General features: G+C 43.7%; 1 protein-coding gene across 1 annotated transcript; it reads left to right on the forward strand.

Annotated features, from left to right (window-relative positions):
• Positions 1-2,866: 2,866 nt before the first annotated feature.
• Positions 2,867-4,925, forward strand: HCEF1 (high cyclic electron flow 1). Its single transcript, XM_087378367.1, has 4 exons — positions 2,867-3,382; positions 3,606-3,833; positions 3,938-4,444; positions 4,752-4,925. Exons 1-4 carry the CDS (start codon positions 2,918-2,920, stop codon positions 4,821-4,823), a joined length of 1,272 nt encoding a protein of 423 aa, XP_087234493.1. The 5' UTR covers positions 2,867-2,917; the 3' UTR covers positions 4,824-4,925.
• Positions 4,926-24,643: the final 19,718 nt, after the last annotated feature.

Here is a 24,643-nt window from a genome sequence, read left to right on the forward strand (position 1 = left end):
CTACACATACCGTCATCGCATAAGTGGTGCACACAATGCTACACACTCATATAGCCACAGTCGTATATCCAGCCATGTAGGAGCACACATGCATCACTATGGAACAACAAGCACACATGCATCAGCTGCGTGACAAAAATGCTGGATCTCACTAAACTAAATACTGAAGGATTAAATTAATGGGATAATTCCAATTCTCATAACAAACTTGCACGAACTGAATGCATGCTTCCACTGAAGCTACACGAATAGGTAGTACGATAATACTCTTGTATAGAATGCAAGCTAAAGGTTTGTATGGAGCACACTCACACGTGTGAGCTGTAATTGTGTATGGAGCAATTGAATGACGTCTATATGGCTGGTTGTAGGTAGGAACTTATAGCATATGGTAGGAGATGCAAGTAGGTACGGATAGCATACGAAATGCAAGCAGCAGGCCGTACGAGGCAAGCATCAGGCCAAACACAAAATTACGTAAAAGCGTACAGACTATACGGACAAATGGAGAAGCTGAGGAAAACTTGATGATGGGCATCAAACGTGGGAGCAGAGGCAGGTGAGGGAGCAATGGGCATCAAGTCCTGGAGCTAGCTAGTTCTGATACCAAATGTGAACAAAAGGGTGTGGGCAGGAAGGAGAGCAATGTCAGTTGTATTGCCAAAAAGATGCACAACATACAAAACTAGGGGTTTTGTCAAAGTGACAAAACCCTAAGTAACCCAACCACAACTACAAACTGTAGTTGGGTATCCTAACTACGGCTAGGGGAAAAAACCTCTTATGAGGGGAAAGTGCCCCTAACCCACTTATTAGTCATACACTGCCATGAATTATGGTGATAATTCCAACATTGCTTTGTCTTTCACAGCATATGTCAATCTGGATGGAGGTATGCTTTCCCTAGTATACCATTTGAGTTGCTGTAGCTCTTCTTGAGGTGCTTCTGGCAATTCTTGCTCTTCTTCATCAACCTTTTCTGTATATGACTGAGTAATCGATGCATCTACCTCCTGTGTATATGAGGTTTTCCACTCTGATTCCTCATCAAAGATTACATCTTTGGAGATGATGACCTTTCGATTGATGGGATCATACAACTTGTATGCTTTGCTGTCTTCACTATAGCCCATGATGCATTTACATGACTTCGCATCCATTTTTTTGCAATGATCGGGCGCATGAACTGTAAGTCCTAAACCTATAAAACTTGCAAGCAAATATAAATGAAATCAATTCAAAAATATTGCATGCAAATCAAAATATTCCACAAACAACAAATAAATATGATTCTTCTCAACATCTGCACTAAAGAAGGGACCAACAAGGCTAATCTATCAATCAAAAGCAACAAAAATCATGCAATATATTTGATATAGGTATGAGTTGTTTAGATGGGAATATGTTGGATGAAGTAGAGGAACAATATGACACCTAAGAGAAGAAAGGGGAAGTCCCTCAAATGATGGAACAAATCAGGTCACTGTCTCTTGATTGAAAAGTAATTTGCTAGTAGAGAGCACGTGAAGCATATATGACCCGAGAAGGAACGTGCTAGAAAAGTGATTACCAATCCAAAGGTATGAGGCAATGCCACCATGGATGGATGAGTACCAGCAAAAGGTAGCTGGAAGGAGAAAAGAAGATGTTGAGGACAGCAAGCAAAGAGAGAACCAAATGGTGGCTGCCATGGAGCATGGATGAGCAGGAGGACTAGAGAGAAAAGACAAACATACTCATTATCCTCAAATAGGGAGAAAAAACCTAAATTTAACTAACTAAACTAGCACTAACGTTAACTTTAAGCACCCTTTAACACAGTCAACTTGATCGAAGGAACTAGGATCCAAACATTGAACGTAACTAACATCTTGTAACCACGTACATTGCTTAGGACCCTTGCAGGGCCAAAAAGCATGGGGAAAATCAAAGAGGTCAATATCCAAAACCTCACTGTTTTGCCATTAGGTTGAGAGAGAAAGCAAACTAAAAATCAAGTTTTTCTTGATCTTTTGCATGTCCTATTTTTTGTGTGCTCGGGATTGGTACACCTATCTCCATCCTCCTTCAGTAGAGAGAATGTCTCTCAGCTGTTTGCATGGGATTCCCTCCCCTCCTCCTTCAGCGGAGAGAATGTCTCTTGGCTATTTGCGTGGGATTCCATCCTTCTACCTTCTTGTTCCCTTACCCCTCTCCCTCCCATCTTACCTTCCTCCTTGCATTCCTCCCCATGCGATTCATCCATGGATTAACGTTCTAGGTCGAAGCCAGAATTTGGGCAGGCCAGATGAATTCATTCACCTTGTTTAACTTCGTGGAAACAATTCCAAGGAGCCAATAATGACTTATCCAAAGCCGATCCGAGGATTGAACACACAACACACGCTATGAAAAGATCATAACATAAACCAACAAGTCTACTTGCAATGACCAAGAGAAATGTTGGTTGTGATGTGATTACACACACACACACACACACACACAAATGCTGGTTCTAATGTGATTATACACACATACACAAAGAGAGAGAGAGAGAGAGATGGAGAGAGAGAGAGAGAGAGAGGAAGAAGAAGAAGAAGAAGAATTTTTTAACATCGGGCCACAAGGTAGGACCCTCAAGACTCATGAGATGTAGATCCTAGGGATGGAACTGGAGGGAGAGAGAGAGAAAGGGAGGCTTGATAATGTGTCCAAGGTGACCAAGAGAGAAGTGAAAAGATATGGGGGGGGGGGGGGAGGGTGGAGAGCGAGCAAAAGGAGAGCATTGCAGCCACACACATAAGCCACAAGAGGCCCCCACCCAACCTCACCTACAACAAACTACACTACACCAAAGCTACTACTACTCACTCAACTTATCATCAACGTCGAAGAAATACTCTCTCTCTCTCTCTCTCTCTCTCTCTCGTTCACGAGCATGGCTATGGCGATGGCGTCCTCCACGACCACCACCTCCTCTTTCACTTCCCATCTTTCATCGTCTTCCTCTTCTTCTCCTCCTCCTTCTCTTCCACCTCCTTCCTTCTTCGCCTCCTCCTCCTTCCATGCCACCCACCTCTCCCTCCGCCCGCGTACTGTGGAGCGCACGTCCAAAGGAGCTCCCCCTCCCCGCGCTGCTGTCTCCGTTGAACCCGCTTCCTCCACCCCCAAGAAAACCAAAAGCCAGTTCGAAATCCAGACCCTCACCGGTTGGCTCCTCAAACAGGAGCAGCTCGGCGTCATCGACGCCGAGCTCACCATCGTCTTGTCCAGTATCTCCCTCGCTTGCAAGCAGATCGCTTCGCTTGTTCAGCGCGCTGGCATCTCTAACTTGACGGGCGTCCAAGGAGCTGTCAACGTCCAGGGTGAGGACCAGAAGAAGCTTGACGTCGTGTCGAATGAGGTAGGTGGCTGTCTTTTGCCTCCGATGCTTGCTGCGGTGGTAGTTTTTCCGAGCCGCTGTGTCTGTTTCCCGGTAGATGTTGTCAGGATTGTGCGCGTTGTCATACCCATTGCTAAATGCCTTATCAACGCTTGGTTTCCTTGTTAGTTTTCTAATTGCCTTCCTCAAGCTCTCCGGCGGGAAGAGACCTCATCAGCTAGCTATAAACGTTTGTACAATACAGGTGTTTTCCAATTGTCTGCGATCAAGCGGAAGAACAGGAATCATCGCTTCTGAGGAGGAAGATACCCCTGTTGCGGTTGAGGAAAGCTACTCAGGCAACTATATTGTTGTGTTCGATCCATTGGACGGGTCTTCGAACATCGATGCGGCAGTCTCTACGGGCTCCATTTTTGGCATCTATAAGCCCACGGAAGAGAATTGCCTCGTGGATTTGGACGACGACTCCACCGTAACTTCAATTCCTCCCTGCATTTTGCCGCAAAGTAATTGTATCTGCGCTTGCTCTTTCATTCGCAGCTTCCAAAATGTATTAAGAGAATCTGTCTTTTGCAGCTTGACCTCAAGGAGCAAAAGTGCATCGTCGAGGTATGCCAGCCGGGGAACAATCTCCTGGCCGCTGGATATTGCATGTATTCTAGTTCAGTGATCATGGTATTATCCGTCGGAAAGGGAGTGTTTGGATTTACTCTCGATCCTCTGTATGGAGAGTTTGTACTCACACACGAAGACCTCAAAGTGCCTAGCAAGGGGAAGATTTACTCTTTCAATGAGGGCAATTATCAGCTATGGGATGAGAAGCTCAAAAAATACATCGATGATCTGAAGGATCCAGGGACCTCAGGGAAGCCATATTCAGCTCGATACATTGGCAGTCTGGTGGGAGATTTTCACAGGACCCTACTGTACGGGGGCATTTATGGCTATCCACAAGATAAGAAAAGCAAGAACGGTAAGCTAAGGCTTCTGTACGAATGCGCTCCCATGAGCTTCTTGGCAGAGCAGGCCGGTGGAAAAGGTTCAGATGGGCACAGAAGAATTCTGGACATCGCACCTGATCAGGTAAACATTTTATCCAATTCCATGCCAGCATTGGTGCAGTCTCTTCGTATTTCTTTACACATACCATTCCTTTCTGTCAGTTTCTGAACTTTCTAAACAACTCAACAATTGTTCAGAACGATGGCTAAAGTTAGAGCTCAAATAAAAATTTTAAGGCTGTCATGAGCTTCATTGCAGTGCTGTTAGTCTTCTATGATGACAATCTATAAATGTGCATGTGTTTGGGCGATGGTTTGTGTGTTTAACAAGCAAGGAAATCCTTCTTCGGCAATTGATTCTCACTAATGGAAACTGTGATGGCTTGCAGATCCACCAAAGGGTACCTCTTTATGTAGGAAGTCCAGAGGAAGTGGAGAAGCTTGAGAAGTACCTCGCTTAAATCAAACAGCATGGCTCAAGCTGAAGCATACCCCCTGTTTAAGCATGTAAAAATTTGCAATTTCTTTCAGATCTGTCAAGTTATATAACTCGAGCTTTCTTATGACCACCAAGTGTAGGAAGCCTTCTCCTTCTATAGCAGAGAGAAGTTTCATTGTTTCTTGCCACACAGGAAGGCTCTCATGGGTGAAAGAAACATCCATTCTTTTCGGTTTTGTAATTGGATTGTTCTGCCACTCTTTGCTAGGTCCTTAAAAAAAAAAAGACTTCAATTCTCTCAAATCCATTGGTGGGTTTTCTTCCTGTTCTTGGCCTTGAAAGGTAGTTTTTGTTTACCTAATGTTTATGTTCTTCTAAAGGGCCAAGATGCACCGTCGCTACCCTCTTTGCCTCATTAGAGGTTGGCATTTCTCCTTGCACTGTCAAGCTCTTTTAATCACAAAGAAGAAAATATCCACAATCTGACATTAGGAAGGGGCATAAGACAGATGAGCATGGAAATGAGGAAAATGAGATGATGGGGAATACTTAAGTCAAGGCAAGTTCATATTTGAGGCAAATCCTTAGGGAATGTGATGAGGGAACAAAGTAAAAGGAACATTGACCAAAAGCCAAGGAGAAGGAAAGTGCTGAAGAGAATAGGTCCATTGATGAGAAGGAAAGAAAGAAGATTTATAGAACTGTAGCTAACTCCTGGTATAAGCAAACAAAGGGCCTCAACAAAGACACTTGCAAGCAATTATTTCTATAAGTCCTCCATCCCACTTTCAAGGATGTTCAACTTAAAGAAATGGGCTGCAAATGAGTTGTACTGGTCAACATTCGCAACACTTTGACACAAGTCGAAGTGCCCCAATTAAAAGATGAACTTCTCTTCAAGAGTTCATCTCTAATGATGGTACTTGATGGTAATGGGCTCAATGGAGGAGTTGGCAACAACAAACCTATCAGCTTGGCAAAGGTAGCAAAGGTTTTGGGTGTCCATAAGAGACATCTCTGTGTAGCCAACGCTCACCTATAATGAGAAGAAGATGGAGTCTTTCCCCTACAAGCATGCCATAGACAACCACCTATAAGCACCATCATCACACAAGAGGTTAGAGATCATGTTTCTGAATTTTGGACACTTGAAACTCTAGCCTTTCCAACAAAAAAGATGTTTGTTGCAAGAGGATGGGGAGATGTTCTTTTGTAAAGCAACCCAGACATTTGCTCGATGAGCCTCAGGTTTGTACTTTAGTTTTATTCAAGCAAAATAACAGCAGTCCTAGAGCAAATCAAACCCTCTGAAGACATTTTAGGTGGTACTTTTAATAGCTTTGAAACACTTTCTAGTGGTTTTTTAAAAGACAAAAGCCAGAACATGACCATTATGTCTTCAATACATGTCTCTTCTGGCTTTTGTTCATAATAGTACTTTGAGGGAATTTTCGTGGAAGAGGAAGTCATTGTGGTGGACATTCAATCCACAGTCATTATGCCAATGAACCTAAGAACATGTTTTGCAAGCAAGGATATGCAAAAGATTGAAATAATGTATCTTGACATAGGTTGCAATTCAAAAGAGGAATGCAATTATCAAGTCGACCAAGCAGATCAAGATCCTTGGTACATCGATAGCGGTGCATTATCTCATATGACAAAGCATCAGTAATGATTCATAGAGGTGAAACCATTAGAAGGATAGAAGAATGTCATCTACATAGCAGATAACACACCGAATCTAGTTCAAGGGAAAGGCATTGTCCCATGAAAGGATTGGTGAAAGATGTCCTTTATGTTCTGAAGCTCAACAAGAACCTCTTGTCAATAGGTCAAATGATGTAACACAACTACCGATTCATCTTCGATGGAGATGAATGTACTATCAGAGACACATCTAGAGGTTGTCAGCTAGTGGGAAAAGCAGTCAAAGAAGGACGCTTGTTCAAAATGCTAGCTTCAGTACCATATTTGCATGCCATGTCAGCTCAACTACAACAAATGCCACTTTCCACAAAATGGCACAAGAGGGCATATTCGATGGAGATGAATGCACTATCAAAGACAAATCCAGAGGATATCTGCTAGTAGGAAAAGCAATCAAAGAAGGATGCTTGTTCAGAATGCTAGCTTCAGTACCAGATTTGCATGCCATGCCAGATTAACCGCAACAGATGCCACTTTTCACAAAATGGCACAAGAGATATGGACATGTCAATTTCAAAAGCTTGATAAAGCTCAGAAATCAGAATACGGCAATTGGAATTCCTAAGCTACAGTTTCTTGGAAAAGTTTACAAAGTATGTTGCTTCGATAAACAAAAACAAACCAACTTTGGCAAAAGCACCTCTTGAGCACGAGGTATTCTTGATTTGATACTACTTTACTACTTGACTTTCATCGATGACTACAACAAATATTGTTGGGTCTACTTTCTAAAAGAGAAATCTGAAGTTTTTCTAGATTTCAAGAAATCAAAGCCATGGTAGAAAACCAGACAAGTAGAAAGATCAAAGTCATGTGATCAAATAGATGATGTGAATATATGTCTTCAACATTCATGATCTTTTGCAAAAGTAACGGCATTCCAAGACAATTCACTTGTGCAGAACAAAATGCAAGAGCTAAAAGGAAGAATGGTACTTTAGCAAACAGTGCTAGAGCAATGCTCAGTGAAAAGCACCTTCCAAATCAGTATTAAGTAGAAGCAATAGCCACTGCAAGCTACTTGCTTAATCGGCTTCCAACCGAACCGATTGAGGGTATGACACCTTATGAAGCATTCACTGGACACAAGCCACACATTGGGCATCGCCGCATATTTGGTTGCATAGGATATGCCCACGTACATGATGATCATTGAAAAAAATTGGATGCGAAGTCACATAAATGCATCATGGGCTATAGTGAAGACAACAAAGCATACAAGTTGTATGATCCCATCAATCGAAAGGTCATTCTCTCTAAAGATGTAATGTTTGATGAGGAATCAGAATGAAAAACCTCAAATACATAGGAGGTAGATGCGTCGATTACTCAGTCATATACAGAAAAGGTTGATGAAGAAGAGCAAGAATTGCCAAAAGCACCTCGAGAAGAGCCACAGCAACTCAGACGGTCTACTAGGGAAAGAAGACCTCCAGTCGGATTGACATATGCTCTGAAAGGCAAAGCAATGTTGGAATTATCGCCATAATTCATGGCAGTGTACCACTAATAAGTGGGTTAGGGGCACTTTCCCCTCATTAGAGGTTTTTCCCCCTAACTATAGTTAGGATACCCAACTATAGTTTGTAGTTAGTGGTTGGGTTACTTAGGGTTTTGTCACTTTGACAAAACCCCTAGTTTTGTATGTTGTGCATCTTTTTGGAAATACAACTGACGTTGCTCTCCTTCCTGCTCACACCCTTTTGTTCACATTTGGTATCATAGCCAGCTAGCTCTAGGACTTGATGCCCATTACTCCCTCACTTGCCTCTGCTCTCGTATCTAATGCCCATCATCAAGTTTGCCTCAGCTTCTCCATTTGTCTGTACAATTTTACGGAATTTTGTGTCTGGCCTGTTGCTTGCCTTGTACGGCCTGCATTTGGTACGGTGTCTGCACCTACCTGCATCTCCTACCATATCCTATAAATACCTACCTGCAACCAACCGTACAAACATCATTCAATTGCTCTGTACACAATTACAGCTCACATGTGCGACCATACTCGTCTGCTCCATACAGACCTTTAGTTTGCATTCTATACAAGAGTATTATCGTACTACCTATTCGTGCAGCTTCAATGGAAGCATACATTCATTTTGTGCAGGTTCGTGTTGCAGGCTATCGTTGTCCTTGCAGCTCTTCGGAGCAGACATTCAATACATGTTTTCCTTGTAAGACCATTTTTTGTAGGACTTTCTTGCAGGATCCTTTTGTAGTGTGAACCATTGTTTGGCAAACCTGTTGGAATAGAAATTTGGGGCTTTTGCATGAGAATTGCAATTTCGTCAAAATTTGGGGCTTTTGGGAAATTCGCCCTCTTTTGATTGCAATTTCCTTGTAGAAATTAGGGCTTTTGTGATTGGGCTGCAACTTCGCAGTGTATGAGGTGGCAATTTTGGACTCAGTAGAGTCACATTGCAAACTTACAGTGTTTTTGGGCATTTGCAGGACATTTGTGTGCATTTTGAGCCTTTGATAAGTTGAGACAGCAAGTTGTCCTTTGGTTTTGGACACTCATTTTTCTATATTTGGGGCTTTTGGATTTTTTGCAGGTGTTTTGTAGAGAGAAGTAGCAGAGTTTCAAGTGAATTTATGCTTGTGGACTGTTGCATTTTGAGCCATTGATTGGCTCTTTTTTAAAGAAGTGGGCAGTTTGCATCAATATCGCAGCAGGGATTTGTGTTGTGCACATTCATTTCTAGAAAGAGAATTTTTTGGTTGGTATTTGTTGTAATCTCTTTGGCAGTTATGGCCTAGAACAATCCCAAGAAAGTGTTTGGAGTCCTCACATAGGAGGATAAGTTGGATGGTACCAACTACTCCCTATGGAGTTTTATTGTTCGCAAAATCTTAGTTCGCAAACACTTACGAGACTATGTCAATGGGGATGAGCCTCAGCTAGAGAATGTGGTTGCACATGCCACTCCTCCTCAACAAGGTGGAGTAAGGGGTAGAGGACAAGATCAAGGTGCATGAGGGGTGCAGGACAAGCACTAGGTGCAGCACAACTACTGCAGCGGTGGCTCCTACAAAGGATCAGAAAAGGTGGGATTGACGTGATGCATTGGCACTTTCAACTATCTCCCTTTCTGTCAAAAGGTTTGTCATTCCACACATTCGGTCATGCAAGACCTCGAAGGCAGCTGGGATATTTTGGAGAGTATGTTTTCAGCGGGCAGTGATGCTAGGGTCTCATTCCTAAAGAGAGAGTTGACTCATACTCGTATAAAACTGTCATCCCTCAATAAAAGTGGATTTCAGGCTGTCTTTGAAGAGATGACAAGTGTGTAGTTCAAGATAGGGAAGATGACTATGGCCCAAGACTATCTGGCACACTGTTTCGTTGATGCACTTGCAATTTCTTCTCCCACAGCTGCTATGTAGAATGCGGAGTTATGGCATGCTAGATATGGGCATATGAGTTATGGCAGCTTGATGACACTTCAAAAGCATTCTATGGTTGATGATTTGCCTCCTTTGGAGTCACCTACCCCTTATGCTTGTGAAAGGTGCATACTTGGGAAGATGTACCGATTTCCCTTCAAGAAGGATGGTGCATTACGAGCTATTCAAAAATTACAACTCATTGATAGTGATGTCTTTGGTCCCATGAGGACTCTTGCATTGGGTGGTTATCTCTATTATGTCACATTTATAGATGACTACTCAAACTACACTTGGGTTTATGGTTTGAAGAAAAAATCAAATGCGTTTAAGCATTTTTGACACTTTGTTGCCAAGGTTAAGAATGAAACAGGCCTCATGCTTTAGATTCTATGCACAGATAGAGGGGGGGAGTATATGTCTCATGAATTTGAGGCTTATTTGAAAGAGAAGGGCATCATGCATCAACTTACAGTCAAGCTTACCCCTCAGCAAACTGGCAAAGCTGAGCGAAAAAATCGAACACTTATGGAGATGGATAGATGCATGCTTACAAGCAAAAAGTTGCTTCATTGGTTTTGGCTTGATGGCCTCATGTGTGCAACCTATCTTTTCAATCGGGCTCCTACTAAGGATTTGAGAGCAAAAACTCCTTATGAATTTTGGCATGGCAGATAGCCTTTAGTGGATCATTTTTGTATCTTTGGATGTGTTACATATGCCCATATCCCTGTTGAGTTTCGACATAAGCTGTCCGATAAGGCAATTAAGTGCATATTTGTTGGGTTTAGCACAAAGAGCAAAGGTTACTGTCTCTACAATCCTACTTCTCACAAGATTTTTGTTAGTAGAGATGTAATCCTTTTTGAAAATTCAACACATACACATGCTAAATTTAATGTTCCAGCTTCTTCCATCTCAAATGATGTTTTTGAGGGATTGCTACCCATTGCATTGGGTTCTGGATCTGACATCCCTCCTCAAAATTATATTTTACAGCAAGCTCACTCTTGTTCCACATGCCCCGATTTAGCCTCAAGCTGATTTAGTTCCACCACAGGCAGTGGAAGACGCGGTTAGACAGGAAAGGACAAAAATTTAGGTTGCCAAATTAGTTCCTCATTGGCTGCTCCAAACTCTCAAGTAGAGTAAGCTTGATGCTCCTTTGCCTGGCAGAACTCATAGTGCATCCTAACATGAAGAGGAGTCACATTTGGTGGATTCAATTTTTATTGGTGCACATCTAGATGAAGAAGAGCCTGACTCTTTTGAGGAGGCTCAAGATAATGTGCATTGGATGAATGCCATGAAGGATGAATTGCTGTCCATTGATAAGAATCAGATTGGAATCTTGTGGATTTTCCACTAGGGAAGATTGTCTTCAATCCCGACATCAATCCTATGCAATTCCAGGACCTCCGCCTCTACCTCCGCATTCGTAATCTCCATGAACATCACATCCCACACGTACGAGGATATGCACGCCACCCATTTTTTGAAATATTGCTCGTACCTCGCTCGCCTCACTCCACGACAATTAGACTGCTACGCAGTCCTACAGACCCGAGGATGAATCAGCAATAGGAAAGGGAGCATGTTAACATCCACAGATTACAGTTGCCAAATGTAGGGTAATCAGTGATTAGAGGTGATCAAGACAAAACATGATCTACCTCAACGGACAAGCTCAGGGAATTTGACCCCCAAATACCCAAAGGCCAATGATTGCAGGAAATGTACACATGGAAGGAGTACAGCTCAAAATCAGGGAGTTTGATCCCCAAATATCCCAAGACAAAGGAGTGCAAGCAATGTGCACGGGTTATATGTTCCAACAACTACAAGCTACTGTTAAGTGTCTCGCAGAAGTTAAGCCTCGCCACTCTAGATTTTGAGCCTCGTTTGTAGGGTTTGAGCCCCAAATGACTTAAGGCATAAGGGTGCTCAAGGATTTTGAGCCCGAAATCACCTAAGCCTTAGAGGTGCGAGGCTAACACAAGCGCTATTTGGGAACTGATTAGGACCACCTTCTAATACCAGGCTTGTCCCAAGCGCTTTAATATGGTTAACACAAGTGCTATTTCCGCTAGTAGGGAGACATGCAAAGAGTAGCAATATGCCTTGGCACCCTACGGGCCCAAGAGCCTTTGGTTGTAAAAGAGAAGGAGACTGCTAAAAGGAAAAGGGTTGGCCCTCCCTTCAAAAGGTGACTTGTATAAAAGGCCAAATGGTCGACTTTGGTCTTCATTGTTGTTTGCACTAGTTTGAATACAAGCTCCCTCTTCTCTTCCAAGAGAGTGTTTTGGGTGTTCTCTTGTTTCCATTGTAGTGCCCTTGTGTTTGCCACTCCATCCCCGTTCACTCTCCTCTTTGCTTCTCCTTCTCCCTCCCTTCTCCTCTCTCCTCCCCTCTTCCCCTTCCCCCTTTCTCGCATAGAGACACATTGCAACGATCCAAAGGCCGCTTTAGTGACACTTGCAGACGACTCGTTCCTTGCATTGCTCCCACAAGGAGTAGCTTGGAATGGAGGCTTCATCGACATCTCTTCAACATTGCCATGACACATGACTCGCCACCGAGACCCATACAAAAGCATTCTTGACATCGAGCTGGTACACATTCCATATGCTGAGTGTCACTAGTGATATCAATAATCATATGGAATACATCTTTGCTACTAGAGCATAAGCCTCATCATAATCCTGACCACATTATTATGCAAATACTTTTGCAACTAGTTTGGTTTTCTATCTTTCAATACTTCCATCTGGATTGTACTTCACTTTGTAAACCCATTTGTTTGCTATGGCATTCTTTCTTGGTGGAAGGTCGCATAATTCCCAAGTATTATTCTTGTACAAAGCTTCCATTTCTTCATTCATAGCAGTTTGCCATTCTGGCTTGTCAAATGCGTCTTCGAAGTACATTGGCTCTTATGTAGCCATGATGGTAGTCATAAGAGCATAATTGGTGGTTTCAACATGAATTTCTTGGGAACGAAAGGGTGTGAGCAGGAAGGAGAGCAACGTCAGCTATATTGCAAAAAAGATGCACAACATACAAAACTAGGGGTGTTGTCAAAGTGATAAAACCCTAACTAACCCAATCACTAACTACTAATTGTAGTTGGGTATCCTATCACAGGATTCTTGGAATTGCAATAGTACTCTGACTATCAATGAGAATAGGAGACTGCTAGATGAAGATTAGCCACTAAATGATGCAAACACACTCAATTGTTGCTATGAAAGCTACCCTGTACTCGGCTTCAAGTGAGAAGGTAGCCATTGTAGATTGTTTCTTGCTCAACCAAGAAATGCAAGCATCACCCAAAAAGAAACAATTACCACTAGTGGACTATCATGTTTCATAATCTCTAGCCCAATCTGAGTCATTGTAAGCACGCATCTGCAAGTCACCCCCTGCAAAACATCAAGGCATAAGACTTAGTGCCTTGCAAGTAACGAAAGATGCATTTTACAGCCTGCCAATGCATAGTCTTTGGGCTATGCATATATCTGCTCACTTATGAAACTGCAAATTGAATATCAGGCCGAGTATTGCACAGATAAATGAGGCATCCAACAGCCTAGTTGTAGAGTGTGAAATCAACTTGTTAACCTCCATCATACATAGTAAGTTTCAACCATGGCTCCATGGAAGTAGCTATGGGCTAGCGATCATGCATCCTGAATAGATCCAAAAGCTTCTACACATACTTGGATTGAGACATAATGATGCCATGTCTCTCTTGTATGAACTGGACTCCCAAATAAAAATGAAGCATGCCCAAATCTGACATATCAAATGTGGCTCTTAACTCAGCCTTGAAATGTGCAATTATTCCTTTATTTGAACCTATGAGCAGCACGTCATCTACATAAAGAATGATGACCAAAATGTCCCCCCCATCCTTCTTGATGTAGAGGGTACTTTCAGTTGGACTATTAGTAAGACCCTTGCTGGTCAGAAAGGCATCTATCTTCGAATACCAAGCTCATGGAGCTTGTTTTAGCCCATACAAATCCTTATTCAGATTGCATACTTTATGAGCTGCACTTGACACCTCAAAATTGGGAGGTTGTTTCACATAAACCTCTACCAACAAGTCTCCATTAAGGAAAGTTGTTTTTATATCCAACTGATGTACACACCAACAAAAATGTGCAGTCGTGGCAATCACTGGCCTGATAGTAGTCATCTTGGAAGCAGGAGCAAATGTCTCCTTATAATCAATGCCCTTTTTCTAAGCATAACCTTTGGCAACCAGCCTTGCCTTGTGCCTATCAATAGCCCCATCTAGCTTTTGCTTGACCTTGAAAACCCATTTGTTACTTATGAGGAGGAGGTGGTTGAAATGTACCGCTACTATGATGATAGGATCTGGAACTGAGCCATACATGTCATTGAATGATTGGAGGCAGAAGCAAAATCCCTCCTAAGTCATCTCTTTGGGGAAGTTGTACTTTGGAATGTTATACAACATATGGGGGTCCTTCTTGGGCATTGCGGTAGTAGCGCCGAAATTTCTCCAACTTCAAGAAGAGGAGTCACTGGCATTTTGCATCAGGTGTTGGGGTGGGGACATCGGGGGCGAGGCTGTATCCTCCTCTTGTGTGTGCTTTGGATGCGCACGTCGCCAGTCATCGAAGGACTGCGTGATGAATTGTGTGGGATGCACCTCAAGAATTTCATAGAGATGGAGGTGGGAGCCCTTGAGCTGGCATTTCCAATGATGCATTAGCACACTATCGGGGAGCTCGTGAAAGGACTGCAAGTCAAGGTGCCACTGACATCATCAAGGGGGGAGGCAAGCGGGGATGTCGGAGCATCGTCATATGCAATGGGCATGGGCTTCGGCTCTGTTGTGCCTGGCGATGTCATTGCGTTGGTTGCTTGGACAAAATTGGCTTCTCGAAGCAGCGTGTTGAAGGCTGTGTTAGGAAGGTTGATCGAAGCTATAGAGGAGACGAATGGGGAGGTCCTATGCTATGCAGTGGTGGTGTTAGAGGCATTAGATGAATACTCGGGCAGTGTTGTCCAAGGGAGAGGAGGTTGGTTGGCTAGTTGGGTTGGTTGGGCAGGATCTAGAGGAGGTGGTGGTGGAATTTCAATAGGGGGCGGTAGTATTAAAGAGGATGATGGCTTCATTCCCCTCTTCCTCGGTGACTTCCTCGGGGTAGGCTACATGAATTATTTCGAAATTGCTCTCCAAGGACTCAAGTGAGTCTTGGAGAGCCTATAGCACCCTATTGAAGAGGATTATTATGCCGAGGGGGTGGTAGGTGGTGGACTGGTAGGCTGCAAGTTGCCCTTGAGATTGGATGGCAGAGGCTCGGCCATAGGTCTGCATCCAATTGATGTCTGATTGTAGACTTTTGGGTGTGCAAACCCACGACGTGAGTTCCTCGGGCTTTGCAATTCGCATCACTTCGTTGTCCGTGGGATAACTAAGGGATTCCATGATGATGTGGCATTAGGATTGAAAATTGAGGAGGATGGGGTGGGCGGCTAGAGTCTGGAGATCGGAGGGTGGAGAAGAGATAGAGAAGTGGGTTGGAGATCTAAGGAGAAGTATGACATGGCTAAGATGGGGCAGCAGTGGTCGGGGTTACAGTGGGAGGGCGTTAGGAGGAAGTGGAGTAGTGAGGTCTAAGTGGAAGATGAGGTTTTGTGCAGAGTGCATCGAAGTGCATTTGGAGGGTCTGGAGGATGGTGCATAGTGCAAGTGTGTATGTGGCGAAATGTACGAAGACCTCCCTATACATCCAGAACTCTTGTTGCTCCCGATCTTCCAATCCAGACTCCTCTGATTGGTTAGGGGCATGCTGGTGTTTGTTCTCTGCTTGGAGGAAAATCGTAAGTTCCCTTTCTTGTGCTAGGAGATCTTGTAGAGATTGGATGTCATTCTTGGTGCTCCTGTGTTCGGGCGTACTGCACCTCTTCTTGCACTTTTTGTACTAGCATTGTTTGCAGGGTTGCTTCTAGCTTGTTGGCCTAGTCCATGAGCATTTGGACCAGGGATTCACTTGTGGCGAGGTTGTCGTTGAGCTTTGTAAGAGCTAGCTCGATCTCCTCAACTTTTGCTCGGTACTCCTTTGCTCTTTGTACTACTGCTTGGCCCGTGGCTTGGGCTGCAACCATTACGGATTGGCTATCATGTGTGGAGAGTTGTGCCTGCAGGAGACTAGTTGAGAGTTGTAAGGCTTGTTCCTGCCTCCTCTACAAAATTGTGCGGGCGACCTTTGGGAGTTGTGCCATGGCTTCAAAGAGGTGCTGTTCCATCAAGTCCGCACTTGATAACTGCTTTGCTGACATATGGCTATAGCCACTTGGTGCCCTATGAGTGCTCTCAACGGAAGCAAGAATGGAAGGAGGAGAGAGAGAGACAGAGAGCCACACAAGTCTTGGTGGGTGCAGAACCACCCTAATCTTCTTTTTCATTCATTTATATATATGTTTGAGTATTGTACATAACCAGGGTAAAGGCACAGTGACCTTTAACCCCCGCAACCTCCCACTTAAAGGACAATGTGCCTTTAAGGGAGAACAACCAGTGAGCATACTATCCAATGCCCATCAATACATGACAATACTCAAACCGTTGACTAGGTAGACTCTTCGTCAGCATATCTGCAGGGTTATCATCTGTATGAACCTTGACAAGCTCTATGCGCTTGTCCTCAAGTACCTCCCTGATGAAATGGTACCTGACCTCAATGTGTTTGGTCTTTGCATGAAAGACCGGATTCCGTGCTAGCTGAATAGCACTCATGGAATCACTATGCAATGTTGGTACACCTGTATGAATCCCCAAATCTTCCACTAGCCGATCAAGCCATATAGCCTCCTTGCAACCCTCTGTGGCTGCAACATACTCAGCCTCTATGGTAGACAAAGCAACGCACTTCTGTGCACGAGACATCCACGACACTGCACCACCTGCAAAGGTGAACACATAACCAGAAGTGGATCTCCTACTATCCACATCCCCTACATAGTTTGAATCTGTGTACCCAAGTACACGCATGTCTCCTTTACCAAAGCAAATGCACATCTCCTTGGTACCCTTCATGTACCTCATGATGCACTTAACTGCCTCCCAATGCCTCTTTCCTGGATTAGCCATATACCGACTAACAACTCGCACTGCAAATGCAATGTCTGGTCTAGTAGCTATCATAGCATACATAAGACTCCCAACTGTTGATGCATAAGGAACCTTGGCCATCATGGCCCTTTCCTCATCTGATTTGGGACTATCTGTGTGACTCAGTTTCACATATGGAGGCAATGGAGTACTCACTGCCTTCCCCCCCTCCATATTGAAACGCTGCAATACTTTTGTAACATATTCTTTTTGTGAGAGCCAAAGGAGTTTCCTACTCCGATCACGCGTGATGCGCATACCAAGAATATGACCTGCAAGTCCCAAATCCTTCATATCAAAGGCCTCATGCAACTTGGCCTTTAATGCATCTAGCTCATAAGTATTCTTGCTAGCCAATAGCATATCATCCACATATAGTGCCAGGATTATCAGGCTACTATCCTTAGCCCTTTTAGTGTAGAGGCAGTGATCAATTTCACTCCTTCTAAAACCCTGGGACCGAATGAAAGCATCAAACTTCTGATACCATTCTCTAGGCGCTTGCTTAAGACCATAGAGACTCTTCTTCAGCTTGCAAACTAAATGCTCTTTGCCCTTTTCTTCAAAGCCTTCCGGCTGCACCATGTAAATTTCCTCATGCAAATCCCCATGCAAGAAAGCTATCTTGACATCCATCTGCATAAGCTCCATATCCTTTGCTGCCACTAGTCCAAGCATGCATCTAAGTGTGGTCATCTTCACAACCGGAGAGAATATCTCATCAAAGTCCACACCCTTCTCTTGCTTGAACCCTTTAGCAACCAAATGGGCCTTGTACCTAGGCACATCATCACCTATGACCTTCATTTTGTAGACCCATTTACATGGCAATGCTTTCTTTCCATGTGGCAAAGAAACCAAGTCCCAAGTCTTATTCTTCATAAGTGAAGTCATCTCTGATTGCATAGCATACTCCCACTTGCATTGATCCTCATGCATCATAGCCTCTCTGTAGCAAGAAGGCTCCCCGCAATCAGTAAGCATCACATAGTCTACCCCTGGAACAAACTTATCAGGCGGTCTAGACACTCTAGATGATCTTCTCAAGGGCATTTCAGCTTGCTGTCCCACCTGCATATCAGCCACATTTGGCTCATCATTTCCACAAATAGATGATCCATCATCTACCCTTGATTGTATACCTGTGGGAGTACTTGGTGGTACCATTTCTTGCACATTTGGTGCATGGACAGCTTGCTGCCTATCAACATATGCAGGTGGATTCACATCCTGGAAAGTGATTCTCCTCATTTCCACATCCCTCATGGGTGCCTTATGCATCTTCTTCTCATTGAAGACCACATCATGGCTGCGTATGATCTTCTTTACTTCTGGATCCCAGAGACGATAGCCCATCTCTCCACTTTCACCATAACCCAGAAAGATGCATTTCCTAGACTTAGGATCTAGCTTCTTTCGAAGCTCTTTTGGCACATGTGCATATGCCTCACACCCAAATATACGCAAATGAGAGTAAGAGGGCTTCTTGCCACTCCATGCCTCTTCAGGAATACCACCATCCAAACTCTTACTAGGTGATCTATTGATCACATACACTGCAGTCTTCATTGCCTCAGCCCAAAAACCACTAGAAAGACTTGCATTGGAAAGCATGCATTGCAACCTTTCTTGAATGCTATGATTCATCTTTTCTGCAACTGGATTTTGCTCTGGAGTACGAGGGGATTTGAGCTCCCTCTTAATCCCACGTGTATCACAGAAATGCTGAAAGTCATGAGAGAGATACTCTCCACCATTGTCAGTCCATAGGCATTTAAGCGTTCTACCTAACTGATTCTCAACCAAGGCCAGCCATTTCTGAAATACCTGGAACACGTCACTCTTCCGAGCTATAGCGTAAGCCCACACTTTCCTAGTTGCATCATCAATGAATGTCACATAGTATTCAGCCCCTCCTAATGACCGTGTAGGCATGGGACCGCATACATCTGGATGCACCAAATCAAGCATTTCAAACTCTTTCTTTCCCCTTCTTTTATGGGCTGATTTAGTCTGCTTCCCATAGAGACAATGCTCACAAAATTCAAAATCAGAGAAACTCAAATGCGGTACATAACCCAAACGGCATAAGAGTTTCATTCCATTCTGGCTCATGTGCCCCAACCTGCAATGCCACAAAGAAGTGCTTGGCTGCTCGGTTATTGCAACAACATGATCAAATACCCCTGATACATGTAAGGGATACAAAGTCCCACACTTGGCACCCCTGGCCAAAAGCATAGAGCCCTTCTGAATTTTCCAACTCTAAAAGCCAAAAGTGGTGTGAAAACCAGCATCATCTAGCTGACCCACTGAAATAAGACTCTTGGTCAGCTTAGGCACATGTCTCACATGTTTCAAAACAAATGCAGACCCATTTGCAAAAGAAAACTTTATGTCACCTACTCCCACTATGTCACATGCATAGTCATTTCCAAGATGCACACAACCTGTCTTTCCACTATCATAAGTGGAGAACCATTCCCTATGGGGAGTAACATGGAATGAAGCACCAGAATCCAAAATCCAATCCTGGGAATATGCATCATCTGAAGTGGTAAGCAACTCTACAGATAAACTAGACATGAAGAGAACGTCATTGTCACTATCATGTATGACTGCATTGATCTCCTCGATCTTCACTTTTCCTTTGTCCTCCCTTGGACTCTCTTCCTTTTGATTTGCACCCCAATTTGCATTCTTTTTCTTATCCTTTTGCTCTCTTTTCAGCTTGTAGCAATCCTTTTTCATATGGCCCTTCTTGCCATAATGGTAACACTCAATGTTCTGTGCCCTGGATTTGCTACGTGACTTCCCTCTTTCTTGGGACTTCCCCCTGAACTGTGATCTGCCCCTTTGCACATTTAAGGCTGCATCCTGCTTGTTGCCATCCATAGACTTCCGTCTAATCTCCTCGGCCAACAAGCTACCCACAACATCATCAAATTTCAGTACTCCACCAAGTGCAGAGTTACTGACAACTGTACGGAAGGTATCCCATGAGGATGGCAATGAACATAAGAGAAATATTGCCTTAGTCTCCGCATCAAAATTCATTTTCTGAGCCTGAAGCTAGCTGAAAATAATATTGAATTCATTCAAGTGAGAAGCGATGGAGACCCCTTCCTTCATCTGCAGCTCAAACAACCTCTTCATGAGGTAAACTTTATTAGAGGCAGTTTCCTTCTCATAAGTGGCACACAGTTTCTTCCACAAATCTTTCGTAGTCTGCTCATTTATACTACTGTGAAATAAACTGACTCTGCAAGATGAAGTCTAATAGTAGACTTTGCTAATGCATCCAACTCATTCCAATCATCCTCAGACATATTTGCAGGCTTAGCTTCAATCCCTACCAAGGGTTTAATCTGCTTCTTTTGAATAAGCACGTCCCTTATTTGTTCTTTCCACAAAGAAAAGTTTGTCCCATCAAACTTTTTAATGCTGAAAAACTCCTTTTTAGACATGGAAGAGGATGCCATGATGCAAATGAAACAAAATCTCAAATGCTAGTGCCTGCAAGAGAGAATTGACAAAACATGCGTGCCTCAGGATCTATGGAGCACTCTAAGGTGGATGGAACCTATGTGGAAACATGATGAAGAGAGTGCTCATGACATGTATCTCAAGTCAATTAGGTTCCAAGATAGATTAGCTTGGACTCATAAAGAGAATCTTGAGATAGTGCAAAGTGCTTGATTGATATTCCTTCAAATGAACCTCCCTTTTATAGGTGAGGGTACTTACATCCATTTGCTTGCTCACATGTGGGATATCTCCTCCATGCCATGTGGCAGCTTATCCTTTGCTCATACCTTTGCTCTACATGTGCTCATGGCACCACAACTCTCAACACCTCCCCTTGGTGCCATGATCCTTTGGCTACTGCAAGGTGGTCAGATGTGAGTTACATTCCATCACCTCCCCTTAGTGCATGCATGCTACTTAAGGTGGTCAAGTGTGGCTTCTACATGTCAATACCTCCCCTGGGTGCTTTCATAGCTACTCTCAGGTGGTCAGGCTTGATTTACAAACATATGGGCTGTAGGTGGAAAGGATTTTACTTTTCAATGCTTCATGTCGATGGCGTTCGCTTCGTAGCTTGATGCATGATTCTTTGTTCTTCCATGTGCCTTGATGCTTTGTGTGTGGATGCCATGCTTCGTGCTATGGTCATCTCATGCACTTGTGCTTTTGGCATGCTTTTTGCATTCATGCGTTGCTTTTCCATTTGTTGCAAAGGTCTTACCAATTGATTTCTTTCAATATTGGCAGTGTCTAATTGCATACAATGATTCTGACTTGACAGGCGTGTAGAGCTCGAAAAGACGATCACTTTTCCTTTTTGGAGCATGTCCAAATTCTTCCTGGATTGCAAGTTATGGCTTGTCAAAGATTCTATGAAGAAGAGAGCCTTTGATGATGTGGCACAGGGATTCACATGCTAAATTCCATACTGTGCTTAACAAGGGCCTCTGTGCCTAGGTGGCACTGTGCCATGTGGCATCCTTTAAACCCACTTGGTGAACCCAAGGTTTACACACATCTTACCATGGTTGAACTAACCCAGGCACTTGAAACTAACCACAGTTAGCTTTGACCACCTTATCTGCCACGTGGCCAGAAGGTGACCTAGCCTCTGAACCACGGGTTAAACTTACCTAACCTTGGTTAGATGCTATCTGCCACGTGTCTCTTTTGTGAACCTTAGAGAAGAAACAATGGCGACGACGGAGCTTCTGTCGACCGGCTGCGCATGCAAGAGGAGAGCTTCGAGCTCTCGTGTACGTTGCTGATGCGGTTGCTCGTCTCATGAGGCTGGCTCATCATCAACAGTTGGAGTTCGTAGCGGCCTTAGCTTCTGTTGTTGACGATCATGGACAGCGTTTGGAGCTGGCAGTCTCCTGATTTGGAGAGGCGTTGGGATAGCCGGTGTTGCTCATTGGAGATGCTTCCGGGAAGGCCAATTGGTGCAGCAAGGAGTCGTAGAATCAGATGGCGAGGTCGTTGCTTCTTGCTCTTGGAGGCTCGTAGAGGCCGCCTTGTCTTGAAGATCATAGTGGGCCGTTGAAGCTGGTCGAAGAGCTTGCTTCAGAGTCGTTGCAGTCGTTGGTTGTCTGCTTTGTAGTGTAGGCTGCTCATTGTTGCTGTGTTGAGTGCGCGAGCTGTAGTGGTGCCCTTGAGCTACTGATTGTTGAGCATACGGGTGCCATTTGTAGAGACTAGAGCTCAAGCTATAAGCCGCGGGGATGTCATGGCAGATGGAAGTCGCGTATGAAGGAGAGGCTAGCTTATGAAGCCTTCTTTGGAGGCTGGGAGACTGGCCGGTGCCGCAACTATTGGTGAGCTATGGCGGAGGAGCTCTCTCCTGTTGAGGTTGCTCGTTGTTGATGGTGACAGCTTACACATGGCTTTGAAGCTGGAGTTCGATGGGTTGTCTTTCTCTAAAAGTTGTCTCTAAAGTCTCTATCTTTGTCTCTCTCATAAACATATCTTCCCTCTCAAGCTACCTTCTTCACAATGAACCATATCTTTCTCTCACTTGGGGTGAACGGAATGAATAACTCTCCTTGACAATTCTCAGGAATGACGAAAATATCTCAAAGCAATCAACGGAATTTTCATTCAATGGACGGAATTCTCTCAATCTAAAACTAAAACTAACCTAAGAGAAAACATGTGCTCCTAAGGCAACCTACAACTAATCTAGGAGACTAGACCTAAGCTCTGATACCATGACAAAACATGCGTGCCTTAGGATCTATGGAGCACTCTAAGGTGGATGGAACCTGTGTGGAAACATGATGAAGAGAGTGCTCATGACATGTATCTCAAGTCAATTAGGTTCCAAGATAGATTAGCTTGGACTCATAAAGAGAATCTTGAGATAGTGCAAAGTGCTTGATTGATATTCCTTCAAATGAACCTCCCTTTTATAGGTGAGGGTACTTACATCCATTTGCTTGCTCACATGTGGGATATCTCCTCCATGCCATGTGGCAGCTTATCCTTTGCTCATACCTTTGCTCTACATGTGCTCATGGCACCACAACTCTCAACAAGAATCACACCAAATACCAGATGCACCCAAATGTGTATGCCACAATAGAGTGAAATATCACCAAAAAAACTCAAAGTATCAAAAGATGCATCTGACTCATGTGCATATACTATGCATCCATATGAGCAAATCTAGCCCAAAAGAAAATGCCAATAAGTGCCAAATGACTCAAGTATAAACAGCGTCCACTGGCATATGCATCAATAATATCTCATCCAAGAGAGCATAGCACTATCAGTGCATCACCTGCAATGTGTCAAAGCTGTCCCTCAGCTTAAAATAGCATCCATGTGCAAAGCGTCCATAAAAATAGCATCCCACAAGGCAATTTGGGCCTATCAGCGCATCCAATAAGGACCGCAATGCATCCAAATGGCCTATAAATCATCCACTGCAACCCAATGCACACCACGAATGAGCGCACACTGCTCAAACTGCAACCAGAGTGATCTGCATAAGGTATGCTCAAGAAATCATAGTCCCACGGTAATTAGTGCTACTGAAAATAGAACTTGAGATGCCTCAAAACATGGGCGCCATTGCATAATCAGACTCAGCAAGAAAATCTGCAAATATCTCTCTTCTGCCAGAACTCCAAAATCCCAACCGATGAGTGAAAAATGGGAGTCAACACTTATCCACTGCCATGTGGCATAAATCTAAGGTTTCAAAACCTTAGAATGAAAAATACATAACAGAGAGACGAAATCGAATACACAGAGATCTATAACTCTAAAAATCCTCCACCGAATCATGCAAGAACTGATAGGTAGGGGTTTTTGGGCATCCGGAACGCAATGGGACAGACGGTTTTGGAAACTGTGGTCTCAATCACTGGGTCCAACACACGGACTGAAAAACGTTTTTGGAAACAGAGCTGTTTGTAAACTCCACCGGAGTGCGAATGATGAGCAACATAGAAGTTTTAGGATCTCCTGAGTCCACCGGAACTGACAGATCTGCAAATGGTTGCCCAAACTTGAGTTCTAACACCCGAGCAAAAAACGCAGAAACTGACACAGTGAGTTAGAATTCCAATGAAATGATCCTAGATTCAAGAATGAAGGTGTTTCCAAGCTCCTGAAGTGAAGTGGACACCAAAAGCAAGCAATAGTTGCCTCTACAAGTCAATACGGAGTCGCTATCATCGAACGGAACAGGGAAAAGCTCAAAAAATGACTTTTTCTTTGAAAACACTTAACAGGCTCTCAAAACCACTTCGCAAATCCAAAGTGACTTTTCCAAAGGTTCCTCCAAGGTCTCTGCACACTCGGATGCAAGTAAAGTCGCCCACAAAGCGTCCCACAGAGCTTCTCCTTCCTCCTATAAAGCTGCTGAGCTTCAAGCATTCACGCACGCTCAGCTAAATCACCCGGGCTCTGATACCAGTTATGAGTGCTCTAAACAGAAGCAAGAACATAAGGAGGAGAGAGAGAGACAGAGAGCCACACAAGTTTTGGTGGGTACAGAACCACCCTAATCTTCTTTTTCATTCATTTATATATGTGTTTGAGTATTGTACATAACCGGGATA

The sequence above is a fragment of the Dipteris shenzhenensis genome, chromosome 8, assembly GCF_047967505.1.
Source record: "Dipteris shenzhenensis isolate YYH24624 ecotype China chromosome 8, Dip_SZ_1.0, whole genome shotgun sequence".
Classification (NCBI taxonomy): Eukaryota; Viridiplantae; Streptophyta; class Polypodiopsida; order Gleicheniales; family Dipteridaceae; genus Dipteris; species Dipteris shenzhenensis.